Source organism: Rhineura floridana, chromosome 7, assembly GCF_030035675.1.
Source record: "Rhineura floridana isolate rRhiFlo1 chromosome 7, rRhiFlo1.hap2, whole genome shotgun sequence".
Taxonomy (NCBI): domain Eukaryota; kingdom Metazoa; phylum Chordata; class Lepidosauria; order Squamata; family Rhineuridae; genus Rhineura; species Rhineura floridana.
In genome coordinates this window covers 100,803,614-100,824,719 of record NC_084486.1, presented here as the reverse complement: position 1 = coordinate 100,824,719, position 21,106 = coordinate 100,803,614, and the positions used below count along the sequence as shown (strand labels likewise).

General features: G+C 42.8%; 1 protein-coding gene across 1 annotated transcript in view; it reads left to right on the top strand.

The window, feature by feature from the left end:
• The window catches only part of ITM2C (integral membrane protein 2C), a 36,239-nt gene that overhangs the window by 7,183 nt on the left and 7,950 nt on the right, over positions 1 to 21,106 (top strand). The window contains exons 2-4 of the mRNA XM_061636718.1: positions 10,072 to 10,221; positions 18,283 to 18,465; positions 18,920 to 19,030. Coding sequence (XP_061492702.1) covers positions 10,072 to 10,221; positions 18,283 to 18,465; positions 18,920 to 19,030 — 444 coding nt within the window. The remainder of the gene's footprint in view (positions 1 to 10,071; positions 10,222 to 18,282; positions 18,466 to 18,919; positions 19,031 to 21,106) is intronic.

Sequence of the window (21,106 nt, the reverse complement as noted above, 5' to 3'; positions counted from 1 at the left end):
ACTTAAACTTAGCCCGGTAGCTAATTGGCAGAATACTAGTATTCTTAGTATTTAAGAATCATGCTGTATTTCCTTCTGACTTCTTGTTGAATTGAGTCATCAGTTATTTAGAGAAGCAAATAGGGAAAATAGTAAACTGGATATCTGTGGGCATTTTGATGGTTATGTAAGCAACATAGTACAATGTGGATCATAGATCTTGTCCTAAAATATTAATGGAGGGCCATTACTTGTCCTGCTTCCTGCAGTAATCTGAGATTTGACAGTGTTGCATGTTAACAGCAGCAGACAATTTCCATTGACTACTGTGAAAGATTCCTCCTCCTCCTTGGTTCAGGACCAGCCCAACTCTAGCAGCAACTTGAAGCACTAATGAACGACAACACAATCTGACCAATATATCCCAGGATCCCTTACAACAACACAGGATGCTGTATTGCCCACCATCTTTTGGGACATCACAAAGCTTCCTGGCACTCACTTCTCAGATGCCTTAGTGTGGCCAACAGGGATAGTAAAATGTCTTGGGCAGATGGTCTTCCACTTGGAAGGGTCAGCATCTTGGTGCGCAGGCAGGAGTAATTCAAGGCTGTTAAGTCAGATTAAACATTAATGCCTCAGTATCCCAGTGCATTTGGAACAGCTGCACGTACATAGGCACCCCTTTGCAGACATAGCGCTGAAAACACTTATGTTAAAAATGTGGAACTAGCAGCATGTGCAATGTCGGGTTGAGTACTGCTCCTCCAAATGTTTACTTTATACATAAAGAAGATCTAAAGAGGCTGTTTCTCTCTTTCAATTTGAGCTATCTGCCCTCTCTCCTAAACTGGAAAGCTGTCATCTCCTCCAAGCTCTGGTTGGTATTGCATTTCAGAAACTTGAGAATGAATCCCGACTTCATGAGACTGTCTCCTGCCGCTAGGTTTCCATTGATGAAAATCTCAGTTGGTCATCTTGGGCTAGTATTAGTCAGCTGTCAAAGGAAGCCTCAGTCAGCAGCTATAACAATGGGATTGGGCTGCAGGTGGCTTAGATTTTATAAACAATTCAAGAGCAGAAAATCAACAGTTAACTAAGGGCAAAGTAGGTTCAGAAACACTAAAGCACTGTGCAGTTCACAGCCTGGTCATTTTGCACATTGTGACTGCTGAGATATCTTTTGAACCATTGTTAACCTATTGGACAGAAATTTGTTGTTCAAATATATCTTTAACAAGCAAACACTCTTCCTCCTTTTAAATCAGTGGAAGGTGGGCAGTTGCAGAGTTAATGAATATAGCATTCAGAAGGCAGAGTAGAGTCTCCAGCAATGTGTAAAAGTAGAGGGGTGTATGTGGCTCAGGCAGTAGTCCTTGGGATGACTATCTGGGTGTCACAAGCATGCTTCCAATTTGATCTGTGAAATGTTGGGGGGCAAACTACCTCACCTCCAATTTTGGCTTTTTCCAATTTCTCTTGCTTTTACTTGCTCTGACTTTCTCCCTCCTAACCTGCCCCTGTCTATGCTGCAGTCCATCACAGTTAGAAAGTGGAGTGCTGTGTACTCACAAATACATACCATTTGTCCAGTGCATGGACTGGTTTATATCTATATCAATTAGCAATTGGACCAAGAATTGCTGACAAGATCTATGTTATATCATCACTTGATGAATCCTCTTGAGCCTCTTATATTGGCTTCTGGGATGGGTATTGCTATGGCCTCTGAAGTCTTTCACACCTACCTGGACTGTGTCTTCCCTGCATCGCCACTACTGAAAATGGTTCCAGAACAGGGATGGGGAATTGGACCCAACTCCCATCAGCTCTAGCCAGCATGGCCAACAGCAAGGGATGATGGGAGTTATTTATTTATTTATTAAATTTATATCCCACCCTTCCTCCCAGTAGGAGCCCAGGGTGGAGTTGTGGTCCAACAATATCTGGAGGGCCACCAGTTCCACATCTAGAGTTATCATGAGTTTATAGGGTGGGGAAAGCTATTACTGGGAATTGCATGTGGTGGTCTTCCTGTCTACCTCATTCCCTTTCCGCAAGATTGACATTTGTGTTCCACCTTGAGTTAATTTTGCACTTTCTGACAGAGGAAAAAGGTTAAGCAGTCAGTATTTATTGAATTCCATTGTTCTGATTGCACACCCACGCTTATCAGCACTCTGAGTGGCATCCTGCTGCCTCTGTTGTACAGCAGCAAAGCTGTGTGTTAATTAGAAAAGCAGCTTTATTAGGGTGTTTTTTTGGCAGGACTTGCTGCCTGCAACCTCTGCTTACGACAGGTGACTGAGTTTTGTTTCTCAAGCACATGGCTGATCTTAAAAATGTGATTAGATGCATCATTGTGGTTGTTCCTCTTAAATGTCTTCATTTGAACTGCATGCCTGATCCCAAGTGTCTGACTCTCTGTGGCATTGCAGTAGTACCTCATTTCATACGCTCTTTGCTGAAAAATTGGTTGCCATGAAGACTGCATGTGGTATCTTTTCCAATCTAAAGCAAAGATTTTAAAACAGCCTGTATGGATTGTCATGCCCTATTTTCTGATGATATTAGGAAACAATCAATAGTCACAGAATGAAGGCATGCTCTGACTTCCTGTGGTCATAGTAGCTCTTACTGTCAATCAGCTGACATCTGTGGACAGGTGACATCAGCTTATGGCCAGCGAGAAGAGAGGGGAGGGGAGAGCGGTTCAATGATGTGTTGGCTGGACACCTTAGTTCCCCACAGGAAGTGGTCTGCATTGAAACCCCTGCTAAATGGGGTCATTGTAACATCAGGTGATTGACAGGTGGGTGGTCCCACCCACCTATCATTTTTGGCTCCCAAGGCCAATCCCATCAAGGATCTGGCTGGTGGGGCCCAAAAAGTTCCCCATCCCAGCAATAGTAGTAGGATCCCAGAGATGGGGTCTAACTCAAAGCCCACCCCCCAGGTGCCAGCAAGAATTCTCGGGTGCTAGAGATGCAGGACAATGAAATGGTAGAGTCCTTGAAGCAGCAGAATTGACTGCCACTCCAGAATCTTTGTTTGTATTTATTATATTTATATCCCAGTTATTCTCCGAGGAACTCAGGGTGGCATGCATGGTACTCCCTCCTTATCCTCACAACAATCCAGTGTTGTAGGCTAGGCTGAGAGTTTTTCACTGGCCCAAGGTCACCCAGTAAGCTTCATGACTGACTGGGGATTTGAACCTGAGTCCTTCCACTCAGGTACAGGTGGTGGATTGCATCACTGAATGTTCCCCTGCACATTTTTTATATACCACCTGATTGTAAAAAACCTCTAAGCAGTTGACAAAAAACATTGAAATTGTTGATAAAACAGTTTAAAAAAGTAGTTTTAAACATATTTAAAACATTAAAACAGCAACAAATTAAAATGATTAAAACACATGAACATCTATATGTCTGGGTAGGCTTGCCCAAACAAATAAGTTATAAGCAAGTGCCAAAAAGTGAAGGTGCTTGTCTGATGTCCATAGGCAAGGAGTTCCAAAGAGTAGGGTGCTGCCGCACTAAAAGAATAATTTCTTACAAGTGCGGAACCAGTATTATGTGGTACCTGTAATGGTGCCTGTTCCACAGACTGAAGTGCTCGAGTGGGCACATATGGGGTAAGGCGGTCCTGAAAGTACGTTAGTCCCAAGCTGTTAAGGGCTTTATATAACAGTAGTAACACCTTGAACTTGCCCCAGTAGCAAATTGGCAACCAGTGCAGATCCCTGCTTTAGAAGTATTATATGCTGACATGGTCTCACAGTCAGCAATCTGGCTGTAGCATTCTGCACTAACTGCAGTTTCTGGTCAAGTGCAAGGGAAGCCCCACATAATGCTTGCAGAAATCCAGTCTTGAAGTCACCAATGGCTGACTACTGTCATCAAGGGCTCCCAGTCCAGGAACGGTCATAGTTTTACCAGATACAGCTGATAAAAGGCATTTCTAGCCACTGAGTCTACCTGGGCCTCCAGTGGCAGAGCTGTCTCCAGAAGTAGCCCCAGACTGTGTACCTGCTCCTTCAGGGAAAGTGCAACCCCATCCAGGGTAGACAGTTGACCAATTTCCTGGACACGGGAACCATTCACCCACAGTGTCTCCATCTTGCCAAGATTCAAGCTCAGCTTATTTTCTTTCATCCATCCCACCACTAATTCAGGACCCACACAGCCTCTCTTGATTTGGATGTTATGGGGAAATAGAGTTGAGTGTCATCAGTATACTGACTGATGACACCTTGCCCCCAAACTCTTAATGACTGTTTCCAGCGGCTTCATATAGATATTAAATAGCATTGGGGATAAAGTGGTACCCTGTGGTACCCCACAGCACAGCTGCCAGGGGCCCAAAAGACAATTGCCCAAAGCTACTTTCTGGACCAAGTCCTGTAGGTAGGACTGGAAGCACCGTAACACAGTGCCCTCAATTCCCATTCCATGGAGCTGGTCAATGATAATGAAACCAGCAGAGAGACTGAGGAGCAGGAAAAAGATTGCACCCCCTATGTTCTGCTCTCTGTAGAGGACATCCATCAGGGCAACTAAGGCTGACTCAGTCCCATGGCTGGGCCTGAACCCAGATTGGAATAATTTAAATAATCTGTGTCATTCAAGAATGCTTACAGCTGCCCCACTGCTACTCTCTTTGCCACCTTCCCCAAAAAGGGGGTGTTTGCAGCTGGTCAATAGTTATTCCCAACCAAGGGGTCCAGGGCCATTTTCTTTAAGAGTGGCCTCTTGATTGCCTCTTTCAAGGCAGCAAGGGTCACCCCCTCATGCACTGAAGCAAGCCAACCAGTCATACCCCTTTGCTAAATTTTATAAGCCAGGAGGGCCATGCAAGTAAAAAGCTAGGGCAACAGGAAGAAAGCTGGGCTATATCTTGGTCAGCAGGTTTTCTCTTTATAGGAACATCTTTTACATGGGGGACCCGCACCCTGGCCTGCCGTTAGAAGTGGTATAGATCATTCTACCATCTCAAAACACACACACCTCTTTTTAGCCAGAAAAGGTGACAGGCCACAAAAAGGAATAACAGATATTAGCACCGTCTCCTTCCCATCTATGATTAAGATGGCCTCAAAAGTCAAAATAACATACATCTCTTGTTTGTAAATGGAACCCGTCTTTTCTACCCATGAAAGTGTCTTTATTTGGGCTAAGAAAATTAGATCTTGGAGCAAAAAGGAGCAATCTTTGTCTCAGGATGCTTCCAGACTCGCTTTTCTGCCAGTATTATTCAATTGTATACCAGCAAATGTTGGGTGGGACAATAGGAAGTTACCTTTGGACTGTCTGCCTCAGTATGGTTTACCAGAAGGTCCCACTGTGGTTCACACTTCATTCAGGTGGCCCACAGCATGTCCACATTAAATATTCCTGTTGATTTTTGATTGTATTGTTATTTTATTTCTCACATTGTATTTTGTTGTATTACACTTTGAATTGTATGGAATGCAAAAGGTAACACAATATAAGAAATAAAAGAAGCACTAAAAATACAATTAAAAATCATGCAGCATCTAGCACAGCGCATGACAACAGGCAGAAAAATCACAAAGTGGTCCACCAAGACCCTCAAGAATTTCCATGTGATCCATGGGGGAAAAAGTTTGGGAACCACTAGTCTATACCAGTAGTTGATAACTTTTTCTAATCTGGGACCCTCCGTCAATGCAAACACGCAATTAGGGACCCATTCCATTAAAAAAAAAAAAATCATATATTTGTATGGGGGTGGTGCTGCTCTTGCAACCCACGTCAGATCAGGCTGTGATCTAGTAGTGGGTCCTGACCCAGTAGTTCAAGATGAATGGTGTAGCCTAATTGGCAGAGGCTCCCCAGGTTTTCAAACATGGGACATTCCCAGCCCTACCTGAAGGTGCCAGGGATTGAACCTGGGATCTTCTGTGTGCAAACCAGATGCTCTACAACTGAGCTACAATTAAAGTGGATTTGGTGCTGTTGGGATTTTTGTGTCAGGAAAACGGACAGGAAAGTGCACTAGAACGTCATCATATAACCTCTGCGCAAGCAAATCAAAATGAGCAGTGGCATTGTATAATCGCCACAAATTTTGTGCAAACAAATCACGATGGATGCTCAATAAATGGATTGTCTGGAAGAGCCCGTAGCTACATTTAGACTTCATAGAAGCACATATAGTACTACTGCATCTGTGTTAGAATTGCTTTTAATATGTTTTCTTTAATAATATTTTTTTAACCCTTTTAAAAAGATTTTTAAAGCTTTTTTTTAAAAAAATGTTTTTAGCGTTGTTTTGTTTTAATGTATTTCGAGGTCTTTTTATGATGTTTTAAAGTGTTTTTAGCATTTCTGTTTGCCACCCTGGGCTCCTGCTGGGAGGAAGGGTGGGATATAAACCAAATAATAAATAAATAAATAAATAAATAAATACTGGGATCGTGGCGGACATGCGCTTATCATGATGTTGCTCAGGAAACCGTTCCCTAAACCCATGTGTTTTTCTAAGCAAGGGACTCTTAGTCAGCATTGCTTACAAAGCTCTCAGTCCAGAAAGAGTCTGCTAGACCCTTTGAATATGTAAGCATATTTTAGTTGAGGTAATTTTCATATTGCAATCTTAATACTATAAATATGCCCTGTGGGAGTTGCTTATTGTAGTAGAAGTAAATAAATTGGGAAAGAGTCTTGTAGTCTCAGCAGAATAGAAACTGAAAGGCTTCAGGGAAAGTCATAAATAACAATGCTCTTCTCTCTGTGTAATTGAATGTCATCATCTGGGGTTGGGGGGGACAGGACAGAGGACTAACATGTGATAAGATTTGAAGGGCTCAATGTCCTTTGCTCCTTATTTGGGGAAAATTGTAGAGTTTAAATCTAGGATGTCAGTATCTGATAAATGAAACAGATGAAACTATTTTGGAAAGCTAAAAGATGTAGTGGTGTAGGGTAGGGGAAGAAAGAGCTTCTCTCTGGCTGGACTGAACTTGAGTAAACTTGATTTAATTTCCTTCCTGTTGTTTATATCAGCTGAAATCTCATTGAACAAACCTGTCCAAGCAAATGTAAGCTGGGACTGAGCTTATTATATTCAACCTTCAATTTTATCAATGACATCTGATTTCCTCCTGGGGTGTGTGTGTGTGTGTGTGTGCGTGCGTGCGCGCGCGCGCCAGTCAGACATACACCCTGCCCTGGAACTCCAGTTGTCCTTTACACTCTGCCCCCATAAACATCCTTATTTTACCTGGGAAGACTACATGTTTTTCCTCACTGGCCCGTGATTATCTTGAGTTATTTTCGTCTTGTAGTATTACCTGTCCTCCCATAATGATAGCCAGGGTTTTGGTACTGCAGGGCACAAAAGGAAGAGTGGGAAATACTTGCTGTAGACCAAGGTTATTTCATCTCACACTTTCCACCTTCAGGGCCCAATTGAGAGGGCTAAAAATTACCAAGGCCCCTAACAAAATAATGTAAGGGTGTAGCCAGTATAAAATGGAGGCAGAGATTGGCATAATCAGATGGCAGCTTCTGGCATCATTTTCTACTGATGTCTAATCCCTCTTTGAAAATTGCTTAATTATTTGCCACTGTGATTTCCTTACAGCAGGCAGTGCCATACTTCAGCTTTCGTCGTGCTAAGTACAGGAGGAGGAATTGGTTCTGGAAGAATTGTGACTCCTAAAATTCTTCCCATTTCAGGCAGAATTTGCTGATCCAGAGGCTCCCCACATGCCTCTCAAAGTATTAGTTTCTTTCATCCTTCCTCCCAGTGCCTTTTATTTTCACTTCTTCCTCCTGCGAGGGCTTCTTTCCCTCTTGTACTGCAGCTAGCATCTCTCCAACCCAAAGGCCGTTGCATAACTGGGTGGGTGGCAGTACCGGGGCCTGTCTGAAAGTGGCTTGAGGTTCACTAGTGGTCTTTGGCGAAACATTGTTCTAGCTGAATTCACATTCAAAATGAAGATAATTCCATCAATGTTTTCTCCCTGAACCCATTTAGAATCGTTTCTAAGAAAAGAAGAAAAGGATTTGTCTGCAACACTCCTGGTGTGTGTGTGTTTGTATTTGTTAACCTACCATAAAATGGGCCAGATGTTTTTATTTATTCTTTATTACATTTATATCCTACCCCTCCTCCCAAAGGAGCCCATGACCCTTCTGTTTTGTAACAAGTTTGGGAGAGTCTGTTTTTTCAGAGTGTGATTTTTGCTATGCTGTACATGCTGTTCTTTGCTCTGCTCTGCTTTCTGGAGCAGACTTGTCACTCAAGCTGGCCTCCATCCCCTTTTTTACTGGATTGTATATTCCAGTGTCCTGCCTGCCAACTGGGACAGATTTAAAATGCCAGAGAATGTTTCCTGCAAGTCAGCTAGTGAGCCTGTTCTCATCCCCTCACTTCAAAGCCTTCTAGCTCAGATGATACCCCTGTGGTGTGTTTGGAGTGTTAGTGGTGGCAAGCCACACAGCCTGCCTTGTTGATTAGCAGGGCTGTGGAGTCAGTACGCCAAACCTTCAACTTCGACTCCTCTATTTTTCTACTGTCCGACTCCACCCAAAATTGCTTCCGACTCCACAGCCCTGGAAAGGGCTGTAAATGTCTTTTTAAATTGGAAGCTCTCATAGGAGCATTTTTATCGCTGCCTGAATATGTGCTGATCTTGGCATCACAGCATTTGTCTTCATCTGGGTCCTGTGTCATACACTGACACACAAAATGTTTTCCATCTTGAGTTATGGTGAAATGCTCAACTACAGCTGACTTCATGGGAAGCTTCTTTGACATTTTGAATTTATATTTTAAAAAAATTGTCAATCAAAATTTATTTTAAAGCCAGAGTCGGAGTCGGTACATTTCTACCGACTCCGACTCCACCCATAATTGCTTCCGACTCCACAACTCCGACTCCACAGCCCTGTTGATTAGGTCACTATTTTCCTTCCTTGCCCTCCTGGTGGAAAGCATGCTGTTTGCTGAATTCTTTTTGTTACATATAGAGCCTTTGAAATGAGCTCATTTAATGTTTTCATCCAGTGGATCCTGAGCTGCGTTTTAAGTGTTGTCACCCAGAGGCTAGCTTTCAGCCGTGACCCTTCATTGTATTACTAGACTGTGTGCCTGATGTTACTATGTTGAATTAGCATTATCATTGTGTAGGCTGATCTCATGGGCATTGAAACAGTGATGTAATGCAGATACCAGTTGTCTGTTTGATATTTATTTATCTTGTTCCTACAAATGTGTCTAAGGCAGTGTACAAAGTTTAAATCATTAGAGGTTAGTTCACAAACCAGGATCTGAAACCACAGTTTGAGCCTGTTTTGTTATTACTGCTAACTACAGATGGAATAAATTAGTTTCCTGAGTATGGGCATAACAGGAAATTGAGGTTTATTCAAAAGTAGAAGTAAGCTTTCAGTCTGCACCCTTCACATGTGAACAGGAAAGAGAAGCACCTAAGGCTCTCTGCAGTATTCTTTTCTAACAATTTACAAAAATGAATTCCTGTTACTCTTCAATCCTGATTATATAATTGTAGCAACAAGAATATATGTGAGGTACTGGAAAAAATAAGATATCGGCAACTAACAAATTACAGGATTATGCAGTAATATCAAAGATTTAAAAAAATGAAATAAGAAGGACAAATCCTGAGTATGTTTCCCAGCCATTGGATTGATTATTTAATTGGAGAGGGGCTGGTAGGTCCTTTGCCTCAGCTAACCTGTATGGATCAGCTCAGGTGAGGGGAGCTGTGTATGTGTATACGTGTGTGTAGAGTGGGCATACCCACTTTTGGCCACACTCATCTGTAGCATATGACCCCCAGAAAGATGCACGTGGCCCTTAGGCCAAAAAGGGTTAGCCACTCCCAATTTATTCCCTTCCCCCACCTCTGATTGTCTGCCATGATCAATGGTACCTCTTGCTGCTGATGGTATGTTGCACAACAGGGGTGGCAGATGTGGAGAGCTCTGTCCAAATTAGATATTTCTTTGTAGAAACCAACTGGCGGTATCTCTTATTGCTTATTCTCTTTTTTATGTTGATGATCTCTGCATTCTGTCTCCTTGCTTTAAACAGGAGGAGCAGCCCTTGCCTTTGCCAGTGCAGAGCAGGAGACCTCTTAGTCGCATCTTCTACTTGACTATGATCCTGATGTTGTTGCTCCTTGGCCTAATTTTGACATCAGTGTATATCTACAGATATTTCTCCATTACTGTTGCAAATGAGGTATGTATGGAGCACTGTGAAGGGTCCGCACCCTGTCCAGAGATTCTCAAGGTTCACATTGACTTAACATATTGTCCCACCCTCATTAGTCATTTCTTTATTTTTCCCCATTTCATTTACTGTGTACGTCCCACTTTTGTTTCTTAGGGAAGCCCAAAGTGGCTAAGAGCAAAACAAACAAACAAAAAGCCTTAAAAAAAGTGTGAAAAAGCCATATAACACAATATAGCATAGATCAAAATATAAAACAAATCAAAGCTAAATTAATGTCAATACAGTATCAATGAACGAATAAATATCTTAGATGCATAAGAATAAATTAAACAACAAGAGTCCATATTCTGGCCTTAATGTTTTCACCCCAGCTCCTTGGCTTTGGTGTCAACAGTACTAACCTAGATGAACCCGGTAGGTCTGATACTAGTATAAGGCAGCTTCCTATGTTCCTAATGGTAAGAGCTGTTTATTTATATCCTGCCCTTCCTCCCAGTAGGAGTCAAGGGCGGCTGTTCTTGTAGAGCTCTTCTTGCCAGCCAGAGCCCTGTGCGATATTGGTTGCAACTGGCAGGGGCATGCTACAACACATGTACAGCTTTATGCACCTAGGCTCCCCTTCCTGACACAGGGAGGTGTGATCCTACTGCCCTATTCATTCAACAGATATGCTTGTGAAGGGAGCTGTGCTAAAGAGCCCTAGTGTCATTTCTTGGTGACAATCAGATGCCTTGTAAATTAGTCAGGAGAGGCTCTTCTGTTGGGCAAAGTGGGGCATAACTCTCCCAAGATTCTGGACCCTCCAAGCCGCCAAAGCGGAGAGTCTTTCTCCTCTCACCCACAGTCATATTAATAAATTTCCACTGACTGATGAGAGGCTTCCTAGATGCTTCTCCTCTCACCTTAGCCAGTCATAATAATCACTACCAGCAGGTCCCCACCCTGTCTCCTGGGAGGGAAACAGTTAAAAAAACCAAGGAACTCCTTCACATAGAAAAACCTTAGGTAGGGTGGGATGGCCAAACATATCCATTTCCCCCCTCCCCTTTCTTTTATCTTAGTAGCTGTTGGGGACACACAACATATCAAGACACAAAAAATAACAGAGAGTAGGGTGGGCTAGGGATGGGTGAGAATTCAGCTGAATTCGTATTTCACACCAGAATTTTCAATGGTCTGCATATCTGTAATCTTTGTGGACTGATCCAGTTTGCTCCAAACTTCAGCAGCTTTTCCTGACACTGGATTCCCCCCCCCACACAAATATATTAATTTCACTCACAGTCTCAGCACAGGTTTCTCTGTCTCTCTGCCACCACCACCCCTTTCTTGGCTAATCCAACAAGCTCCAAGTGGGGAGAAAGGAGAAAGGAAGCCAAAATTAATAGAGCCTACTGAGACCTTAACATGGGCGAGACTCTACTAGGCATGGCTTCTAATCTCTGTGGTGTTAACCCATTAAATGAAAGCCCCTAGAGTCTCATCCATTTTAAGGATGGGCGGGCACTGATAGCAGCTTTCTTACTTTACTCCTTTACAAAAGGAAAACAGCTGGACCAACCTTAGTCACAGGCAGTGGAGGAGGAGAAGGCGAAGGTAAGCGGTGGGGGCGCGAAAGCTGTGATCCTTTCCTTTTATCGATGCCCTTCAATTGATCTTAATATCGATTTGGGGAAGTGGGGAGTAAAAAATCAGACTGGTAAAAGAAATGGATAGCGGAAAAAGAGTGAACACGAATCGATATCAATTTGTCAGTTTTGTGGACTGTTATCAAAGCAGCACCGACCAATGGATCCCATCCCTAGGGTGGACCTATGGGTGCCCCTCCTGCCAGTTGGAACCATGCATTCTTCCTGTGGTTGTTGCTGTTTCAAGTCTGAACACATTCCCTCGCTTTCAGAACTCTTGCAGCAGCAACCAGCTATTATTATCATTATTAATTAATTAAATTTCTGTCCTGCCCATCCCAGAAGGAGCCCAGGACAGCAAACAAGGGACAAAACACTAAAAAAATATTTAAAGCATCTCAGAAACAAAACATCTTAAAACTTTTTTTTTAAAAGCAATTTCAAAAAGCAATTCCAACTTGCAAGCCTTGCAGCAACAGATCAGCTGCACCCTTTTTATTGATTTGTGTGTGTATGTGTGTGTGTATCAGTTTGCCTTTTCATTTCCCCCACCCCTATTTCTTCCTTTTTATATTATTTTTTTATTTTTTGACTATAAGGCAGAGGAACTGACTCTAAGGCAACAGGGGAAGAACTCTCCACAGGTTTCCTGGTTGAGCAGGTAAAATGGCCAAAAATCCCCATTCTTCCTTGTGAAGCCCTTTGTTTTTATTGAAAAACGTGGGTGGGGTGGGTGAGAGAAAAATGGCAGCCTGTCCATTTATGCAGCAGCAACACATCTTTTCTTGGGGTGGGGTGTATGTGTGAGAGAGCTTGCATGGTGAAAGTGCTGACTTCCTTCTTGGCCCTTGAGGGCCTTTTTCTATGCAAGCTGACGGTGGGGAAAATGTGGAGAGCAGATGGCAGCTGCAGAGCAGGAGACTTTTTTTTTGGTAAAGATGAAGGAAGAGTAATGGAGGGGCATCATGGCCTTTCTTCTTTCGGTCTGGGCCTCTTGAGAACTTTTCCCCCCTCTTGGAGTGGAGGGAAAGAGAATTTTGGAGGCTTCTGTTGAAATGTGAGTGGGGGAGCTGCTTGAAGAGATAGGGAGGATAAAACACATTTACTAGGTAGCAACATTGGGCATAGTGGGGGTTAATTCTGAGTGAACTGGCAAAGAATTGCACAGTACATATCTGAGTATAAAAGAGATTATAAGTTGCATTTTAGGTATCTTTCCAAGCCCTGCTTTGTGCAAATGTTTCCACGGCACTGATTTTCATACCCATTGGATTGTGTTTTTTTCCAGAACTCTGGATCCTCCAGTGAAATTAAAGAGCAGCAGTAGATTAAAAAAAAGGATTACTTTCTCACAGCATATCATATGGCTACTGGTTTAGACACCTTTTAAAGGGTGATTAGAAAAAGCAGAGTTTGAGGCCAAAAGCCCTTTTCTGTTATTCTCCCCAGCTTTAACACATTCAGAGGTACACTGCCTCTGAACCTGGAGGTTCCATATAACAATCAGTTGACATATACCTTTCCTTCTGTAGGCTCAGAGGCAGTCTACCTCTGAATATGCTGAAGAAGACAAACAATAGAAAAGCATTATTGGCCTCAAACACTGTTTGCGAGCTTCATGATACATGCAGTTTCCATTGGGGGAAGCAAAATGCTGGACTAAATGGGTCCTTGGCTTGATCTACTACAGCTTCACTTATAGTCAAAGAGATTCCAGTCACTCTTGTAAAGAAAATATTGCTTCTTTCTGGTTTGTTTCTCCCAATGTTTATTTTTGTTTTTGCTAACCTGTGAACACAACTCATTGCTTCAAGAACCCAAGCAAACCCCACTGTCCTGAAGCATGAAGATCTTAATTTTGCATACTATACAACTGACAGAAAAATAAAGCATTTTTACCCCACTCTTCGGCCTATAGAAGTTTCCAGAGTTGCTTACTAAGATCAGAATAAGACTAGACAGTCATAGTCTGTAATAGAATGTTTTAAAATCAAACATCTCTTTTCCACACACTTCTCGCCATTGTCATTTTGCACAGAGTCAACACAAATTTTAATATGCTTAGTCTAACCCTATTCAGATTATATTTAGTTTCACCAAACTTCCAAACCTTTCCCCCATTTATTATATTGCTGGGTGGGTGGAATACCCAAAACATTTAGGATAATTAAGGCTATACTGTATTAATTACAAGCGTAAACAATGTTCTCTCAAACAAATATCTTGACAGGACCAGAAACCTCTCATTTGGGGGGGGGGGAGCCAAAATAAAATCTTAAGCAGGGAATTTGAAGTTGCTTAGTAAGTGGAAGAGACCAAAAGGCATTAAAAAGCTGGTTTTGCCAGGCTTTTCTTCAACCACATACTCTATTCCCTTTTCCTTGTGGCTGCATATTGAGGCAATTAGAAGCAAAAAGACTGTGTAAAACAACAAATGGAGGAGTTTAAACACACTCAAACGCACAACTGATGCATGAAGAAAACCATCTCTTCCTGAATAAAGAGGACCCACAAACACGAAAGAGAGGAAGCATGTGTTCCATATTGTTTAGGATTGGCATTGGGGGTTCTTGTGCCTTTTAACAGCTGTATCTCCACAGTCAGGACCACCAAGACATAGCTGGTGAACATGAGGTTGTAGGGGGTGGGGTAGAGAGAGAAGCAGCAGTGACTGCAACTGTGGCCTCGGGCCTCTTCTGAACCAAGGAAGGAGACTCTTCGGTATTAAGTATTTGTAGACCTCTACTGCTTAAGTGCCCACTGTTTCTGTGCAAAGGAGGAGGATGGGGACCTCATAGGTTCCACCCATGTGACTTCATAGGCACCTCAGTAAGCCTAGGTTCCACCAGCCTCCACTGAAATTGGTACTAATTTTCTGAGAACTTCAAAATGTCTCTTGGGTAGAGTCCATGACAGAGGTGGTCAACAGCACTTACTCATTCACCACTCTCCTCCTATGTGCCTGTTCTCCCTTTTTGGCAAAATAAATTTCCCAGCTACAACATTAATTTGCAATTTTACATTTTCAAGTACTTTGTCGTTGCTCTCTCTTTAGCAGGTTCGTGGGCAACGATCTGTGTCTGTTTCTTTGATCACTGCAGACAGGTTTTGCTCTGTAATTATGTTAGGGCGGGCTGTATATCGACTTTTTTGCAAAGTGATATGTAAGCAACACAGTTGGGATGCTTAGAGTTGAGACAGATGCGGTAGGTCCAGAAAAATGTAAAAGATGGATTTTTGTTTTAAGATTTATCACGTGCTTGCTCTTGAGTTACATAGATTTCTTCTCAGATTGAAAAGCAGGATATTTGCAGGCACACTTGTGGGGCCCGCTGCACATTATATGCAGATGTGTGTAACAAAGTCCCAACTGTCTCTTGTGTTTAAAGGGGCTTCAGGAGGCTGCCATTTTGAGGAGTGCGGAGGATGGTTTTTGCACATAAAATGCTTTTCTAAGCTGCTTTCCCTTCATGGGGTAACCACGACAGATGCATATTTTACTCATATGACAAAAGGAGAGTTGGGGGGGGAAGCAGCCTGGGATCAGCAGAATTCAACTGTTGGGAAAGGGCTAAGCACCCCCTTCAAAATTGCAGCTTCCCAAGATTAATATTCATATAAAAATAAAAATGTAGGGCTTCATTACATATATTTATTTGTATGCAACCTATGTTTTTGTCACCACAGACCACAGTTAGCTAGCAATGCAAGTATTTTTAGATGCCCCAGACAGAAAGCAGCTGGTGCTTCAAACACATCCCCCTAGCAAGAGCAGGAGGTGTGAGTGCTTGCATCAATGAGTCTGCGCCAACTGACAGGTCTAAAATCTTTATTTCTGAAAACTGAAATTCTCAAAGTGCTGAGTCCTGCACCAGATCTCAGACCATCCCATTAATGCAGCCTTTCCCAACCAGTGTGCCTGCAGATGTGGTTGGACCACAATTCCCATCTTTCCTGACCATTGGCAATGCTGGCTAGGCTGATGGGAGTTGTGGTCCAACCACATCTGGAGGCACACTGGTTGGGAAAGGCTGCTAATGTATGGACAATGTCCATACAACAGCCTTCCCCAGCCTGATGCCCTTCGGATGCTTTGGACTACAACTCCTATCAGCCACAGCAAAGCAGCCATGCTAGCTTGGAGGCTGATGGGATTTGTAGTGCAAAAATCCCAAGAGTATTAGGCTGGGGAAGACTGCTATGTGGTATGTGGTGTGACATCTAATATGGACCATTTCCCAGTGTTGGAGAGAATGAGGCCATCTCCTTTCTTCTTTCTGCCCCCAGCTGCCCTTGGGAGGATCTCTGGGTTTATTTTGGAGCCACTCGATCAAAGCAGTCACCTTACCTATTTCATAGTTTTTCAGCCTGATGATAGGACAGCCTTGCATATTGTTGGTGCCTAAGCAAAACATTTTTTAAAAATGATTGCTGGATGAATTCTCTGTGTTGTTTCCTGAGTCCTTTCAAGTTTTCAGATTAGAAGCTTCATCACTGAGTTTTGCAAATTAAGCAAGAGTAGATATAGGATAGCAGATACCAGTTCAGCTGCTCCCCTCTACTGCCTCTGTCAGCAGCCATTCCCCCAGGTCATTATATAGCTGCATTATGTAACAATAGGAAAACGGTACCTGAATTGGCTTGTTCTCGTCTTCCCTTACTATTCTTTTTTCTTTCTGTAGCATGTCTCTACTGTAATTGTTACCCATTATTCTAAACTAAACTGCCTTGAGTGCTTTGGCAGGAGAGTGGTATCCTATTCACTAACTCATTCTCTGAGCCTGAGTTTTTACCTAGCCAAAATGGCACCATCCATGCACAAGAGGGAGTTATCAGCAGGACTGGAGGAAGCCCAAGATTTACAGAAGTGCAAATTTATTTGGGGTGGGGAAATGCCTAAAGCAAGGGAGAGGAACTACAAAACAGCCAAATGAGGACTGAGCAAGCTCAGTTGCTATGAAATGTTGACTGATATGGAAGGAAGCATTCTGGAAGAGGGCATGGCTAGCCTGGAATCCTGAACAGGAGCACTGCAGTGATTTGTTGCAGGTTCAATTTGAATAAATCTAATATGCAAGTAATTAAATAATACAGAAAACAGCCTGCCTGACCAGATAGCAGTTATGAAGAGTGATGTGTCCATTCTATTTGCATTCAGCATTCTCCTGTGACTTCATCCTTTCCGGGTCCCATTAGTCTGCACCATGGCTGGTGGCAATGGGACAAACGGAATCTGTATGGCAAGGATTTCACTACAAGAAGGCCTTTTCCAAGAAATACAGTCGTCTGCCCTCAAGTTGTGGTGCTTTCGTTAATTTCCAGCACTTCTAGTCTTCCAAGCTTTAACTGAGATTGCAGGATATTTTCCTGCTGCCTGTTTGGGATGGAGCTGAACTCCCGCTAAAGGAGGAGGTGCATAGCCTGGAAGTTCTATGGATACATTTTTGTCATTAAAAGCCCAAGTGACCTCTGTGGCTAGGAGTGCCTTTTACCAGCTTAGTCTGGTGTCCCAGGTATGGTTGTATCTGGATCAGGATAACTTGGCCACTTTAGTTCATGCACTGGTAACCTTGAGACTGGATTACTGCAATGTGCTGTATGTGGAGCTGCCCTTGAACATGGTCTGGAAGCTCCAGCTAGTTCAGATTGCATTGGCTAGGCTGATGATGGGAGCAGACGTCCGACAGCATATGACACTTCCCCTAATACACCTGCACTGGCTATGAATGTGTTACCTGGCCAGGTTCTAGGTCCTTGTATTAATATCCAGAACCCTGAACAACTTGGGTACAGGATACCTTAAGGACCACCTAAGCCCTTATATCCCAGCCTGATCACTTAGATCTCCCGGAAAATCACTGTTTGTTGTCCCCCATGTTACAGAGGCCTAAGTAGTCTCAACATCAAGTTAGGCATTTAGTGTTGCCGGTCCCATGCTGTGGCCCACTCTTCCAGCAGAGATTCATCAGGAATCCTCACTTGACTCTCAGGTGTTCTTGAAGACTTTTAATGTTCACAGGCCTATGCAGCTGTTGAAAATTTTCATGGCCACTCAGTGATGATTTTATACTTTTTAATGGTGCTTTATGTTCTATTACATACATTTTGCTATATATTTATGAGAAGGTGAATATCAATACTTTTATGAATAAATATATTGTTGGCCTTGTTTACTTAATCCTAAAGGGCCATAGCTTATTGTTTTGTATGCAGAAAGCTCCACCTTCAGTCCCTGGCTTCTCCGGGGTGGGAAAGACTCAAGTCTGAAATGGTGAGGAACCTCTGTCAGTCACGGTAGAGTCAGATGACACAGACAATACTAAGCTAGATGGACTAACACAGCCTAAGGCAGCTTCCTCATGCTTTAAACTTTTTCTATGACTCTTGTAACAAAGGTCACAGTGATGCATATTTCTGGCTACCCTTTTTATTTTCACAGTATGGCTTAGAAGACGAGAAGATACTGGAGTGTGATCTTTCCTATGTAGATGAATTCAGGGAGCAGCTGGAACTGCGTGAGAACGTGAGGATTTACCTTGACGAGGATTATGAACAGATCAGTGTCCCAAAGTCCCGCTTTGGCGAAAGTGACCCTGCAGATATTATCCATGACTTTCAGCGGGTAAGGACCTAGAATTGTGCTACACATATTGTAATGGAAGCTGAAGAAGGCTCCCGCTAGCCACTGAATAGCTTGTAAGCAGTGTCAGAAATTTGCAGGGGTGAGAGGACAGGGAGCACATGTGAATTGCACTTTTCCTTACCACGCTTTCAGTGCAACCTTTTAAAAAAAGTACCTGCTTGGTAGATGCCCCAGTTCCCTTTCTAACATGCCATCACGAGGATTGCCTTAGTCTGTTAGGTTTGTAAGCAGAGGGAGCTTTCAAGAAGAGGATGCATTAAATGTTAACATCTGATGATGTGTGAAGAGATTTTGAGTCTGATGTATTGCTGAGAGGAACTAACTTGGCATTGGCTGAAGGATCCTGGGTTGATGGAGTAAATCTCTACTGCTCTCTCACCAAGCCCTACATAGCTGCCTGTATTTGAGCCTGTGCTGTCTGTTTTGCTTTCAGGGACTGACGGCCTATCTTGACATAACCTTGGATAAATGTTTTATAATTGAACTGAATACTACCACTGTTATGCCACTTCAAAATTTCTGGGAACTGCTTGTTAATGTAAAGGTAGGTGAGAAATTCTCTCTATTCTCATAGTGCTGCTGTGAAGATAAAATGGAGTGGGCATATATGTAGAATAAATAAAATAAAAATGTTCATGGTCTGAAACGCAGCGGGGAATGTGACTATCCTTGTCCCTCTCTAAGTGGCTCCCTTGCCTTCTTCCAAAGCCCAGAGTTAAGACAGGTCAGTGATGACTTTCTGTCGCTTCTGTGAATAGTTGTACCTAAACAACTGATGAACAAAAGTTAACTGGGTGATAGCCAATGTGAGTCATATAGTAAATGGAAATGGATTGCCTTCAAGTTGATTCTGACTTATGGTGACCCTATGAATAGGGTTTTCATGGTAAGTGGTATTCAGAGGGGGTTTAACATTGCCTTCCTCTGAGGCTGAGAGGCAGTGACTGGCCCAAGGTCACCCAGTGAGCTTCATGGCTGTGTGGGGATTCGAACCCTGGTCTCCCAGGTTGTAGTCCAGCACCTTAACCACTACACCACACTGTAGTCACACTGAAATCAATGGACTTAAGTGAATTGATTTCAGTGGTACTACTGTGAGTATGAATAAGTTGGATATCATACTTTTGTCTTTTCCCCATACTTCAGGGGTAAGATATATTTGATCTTCTGACCTTGGATTTAACAAATGGGTATTGCCAGCAATTGTGTAATCAGTCTCTCTCATACACACTATTTCTTCTCTTTCTCTAATGCAGATAAACCAGTGGGCTGACTTTTATAAAACTGTTGTGTTAGCATCTCAGAACTCTCCCTAATAGACTGAGACAGCATTATTCTGCAACAGGCTATTGATTTAGCTTGATGTGCAAGCACAACAGCATAGCAGTGTGTTAAAATGCCCTGTTCTTGTTGAGTTTTCTATTATCCTAGGAGATATCTGAATCAGCTTACTTTGTTTTAATCTGTACTGAATACAACGCCATGATTTGAGACAGTTTCCATGTCATTTGTGGGTAGGCTATGCCTGACCATTAAATTTTTTGAATTTGTTATGTTTTTCAATGGGGGCATCCATTATCTCAAAAATTAGAGCCAATCTAGCAAAACCGATGCCATATTCGGAATCAGCGACACAAAGTTACCCTAAAATCGATCAAACATCATTGGCAATAAAATTAGTGTTGACCAGTGTAATCAATCACTGGGCCAGGAAGTGGGGTCAGAGAGGGCATTTGTGACTTTGCTCACTGATGCCATTCTGCTGGTGTAACAGTTGGGTCTCTGTGCTTGCTGCCTACACGGTCTGGATTGTGTAGGTCAATTTGCTGGTGGGAACCTTGTCTGCTGAGTGGATGGTCTTGTGCTGGGACAGGTGCCTGCTTTTTAAAATTCATTTAAAATATTTACTCCACCATATAATTGTGTTCTCAGGGTGGCTTTCAGATGTGTGTGTGGGGTTAATAAAACAGGATTAAAAACAGCCCAGACACCAGGAATTTAAAGGAGAAACAGAATAAAAGGCTGGAATAAAATTAAAAGATCTCTTCCTGACACCAAACATTATCCAGGTAGGTGCCAGGTGAGCCCCTCTTGGTAGGGCATTCATGGTAGGGTGCCACTGTAACAGGGTAAAAACTGTTTAGTTTATTGTTTTCCTTTCCTAAAAAAGTTTTGAATTTCACCATGGTCCCATATGCAAAGTCTTATACTTTTGTCCTGGTCCCTCAGGAAGGGAGGGAGGAGCAGAGGAAAAGGGAAAAATGTGTGTGGTTAGAGAGACTTGAAGGCCCTGCAACCATGGGTTAGATCTTTTCCTGGGTTTCTTATTAACAAAGTTTTTTTTTTGTTTTAATGACTGGCTTGTCTGTTATTGGAAAGCAACTGAGAAAAGCAGCAGTAGTAAGCTGGTTACACCACCACTGAAGATGCTCTTTCCCTAATAGCCACACCTTACTTGGAGGGGGATACCTGGAGAAGGGACTCAGCAGGAGATCTTTAGTTCTGTGTGGATGCTCTTTCAGGTACCCTAGTTTCAAGCCATGAAAGGCTTTAAGGACTGAAACCAGTGTTTGGAATTCTGCCCAGAAATGGACTGAGAGCTAGTGAAGCTGGCAGCACA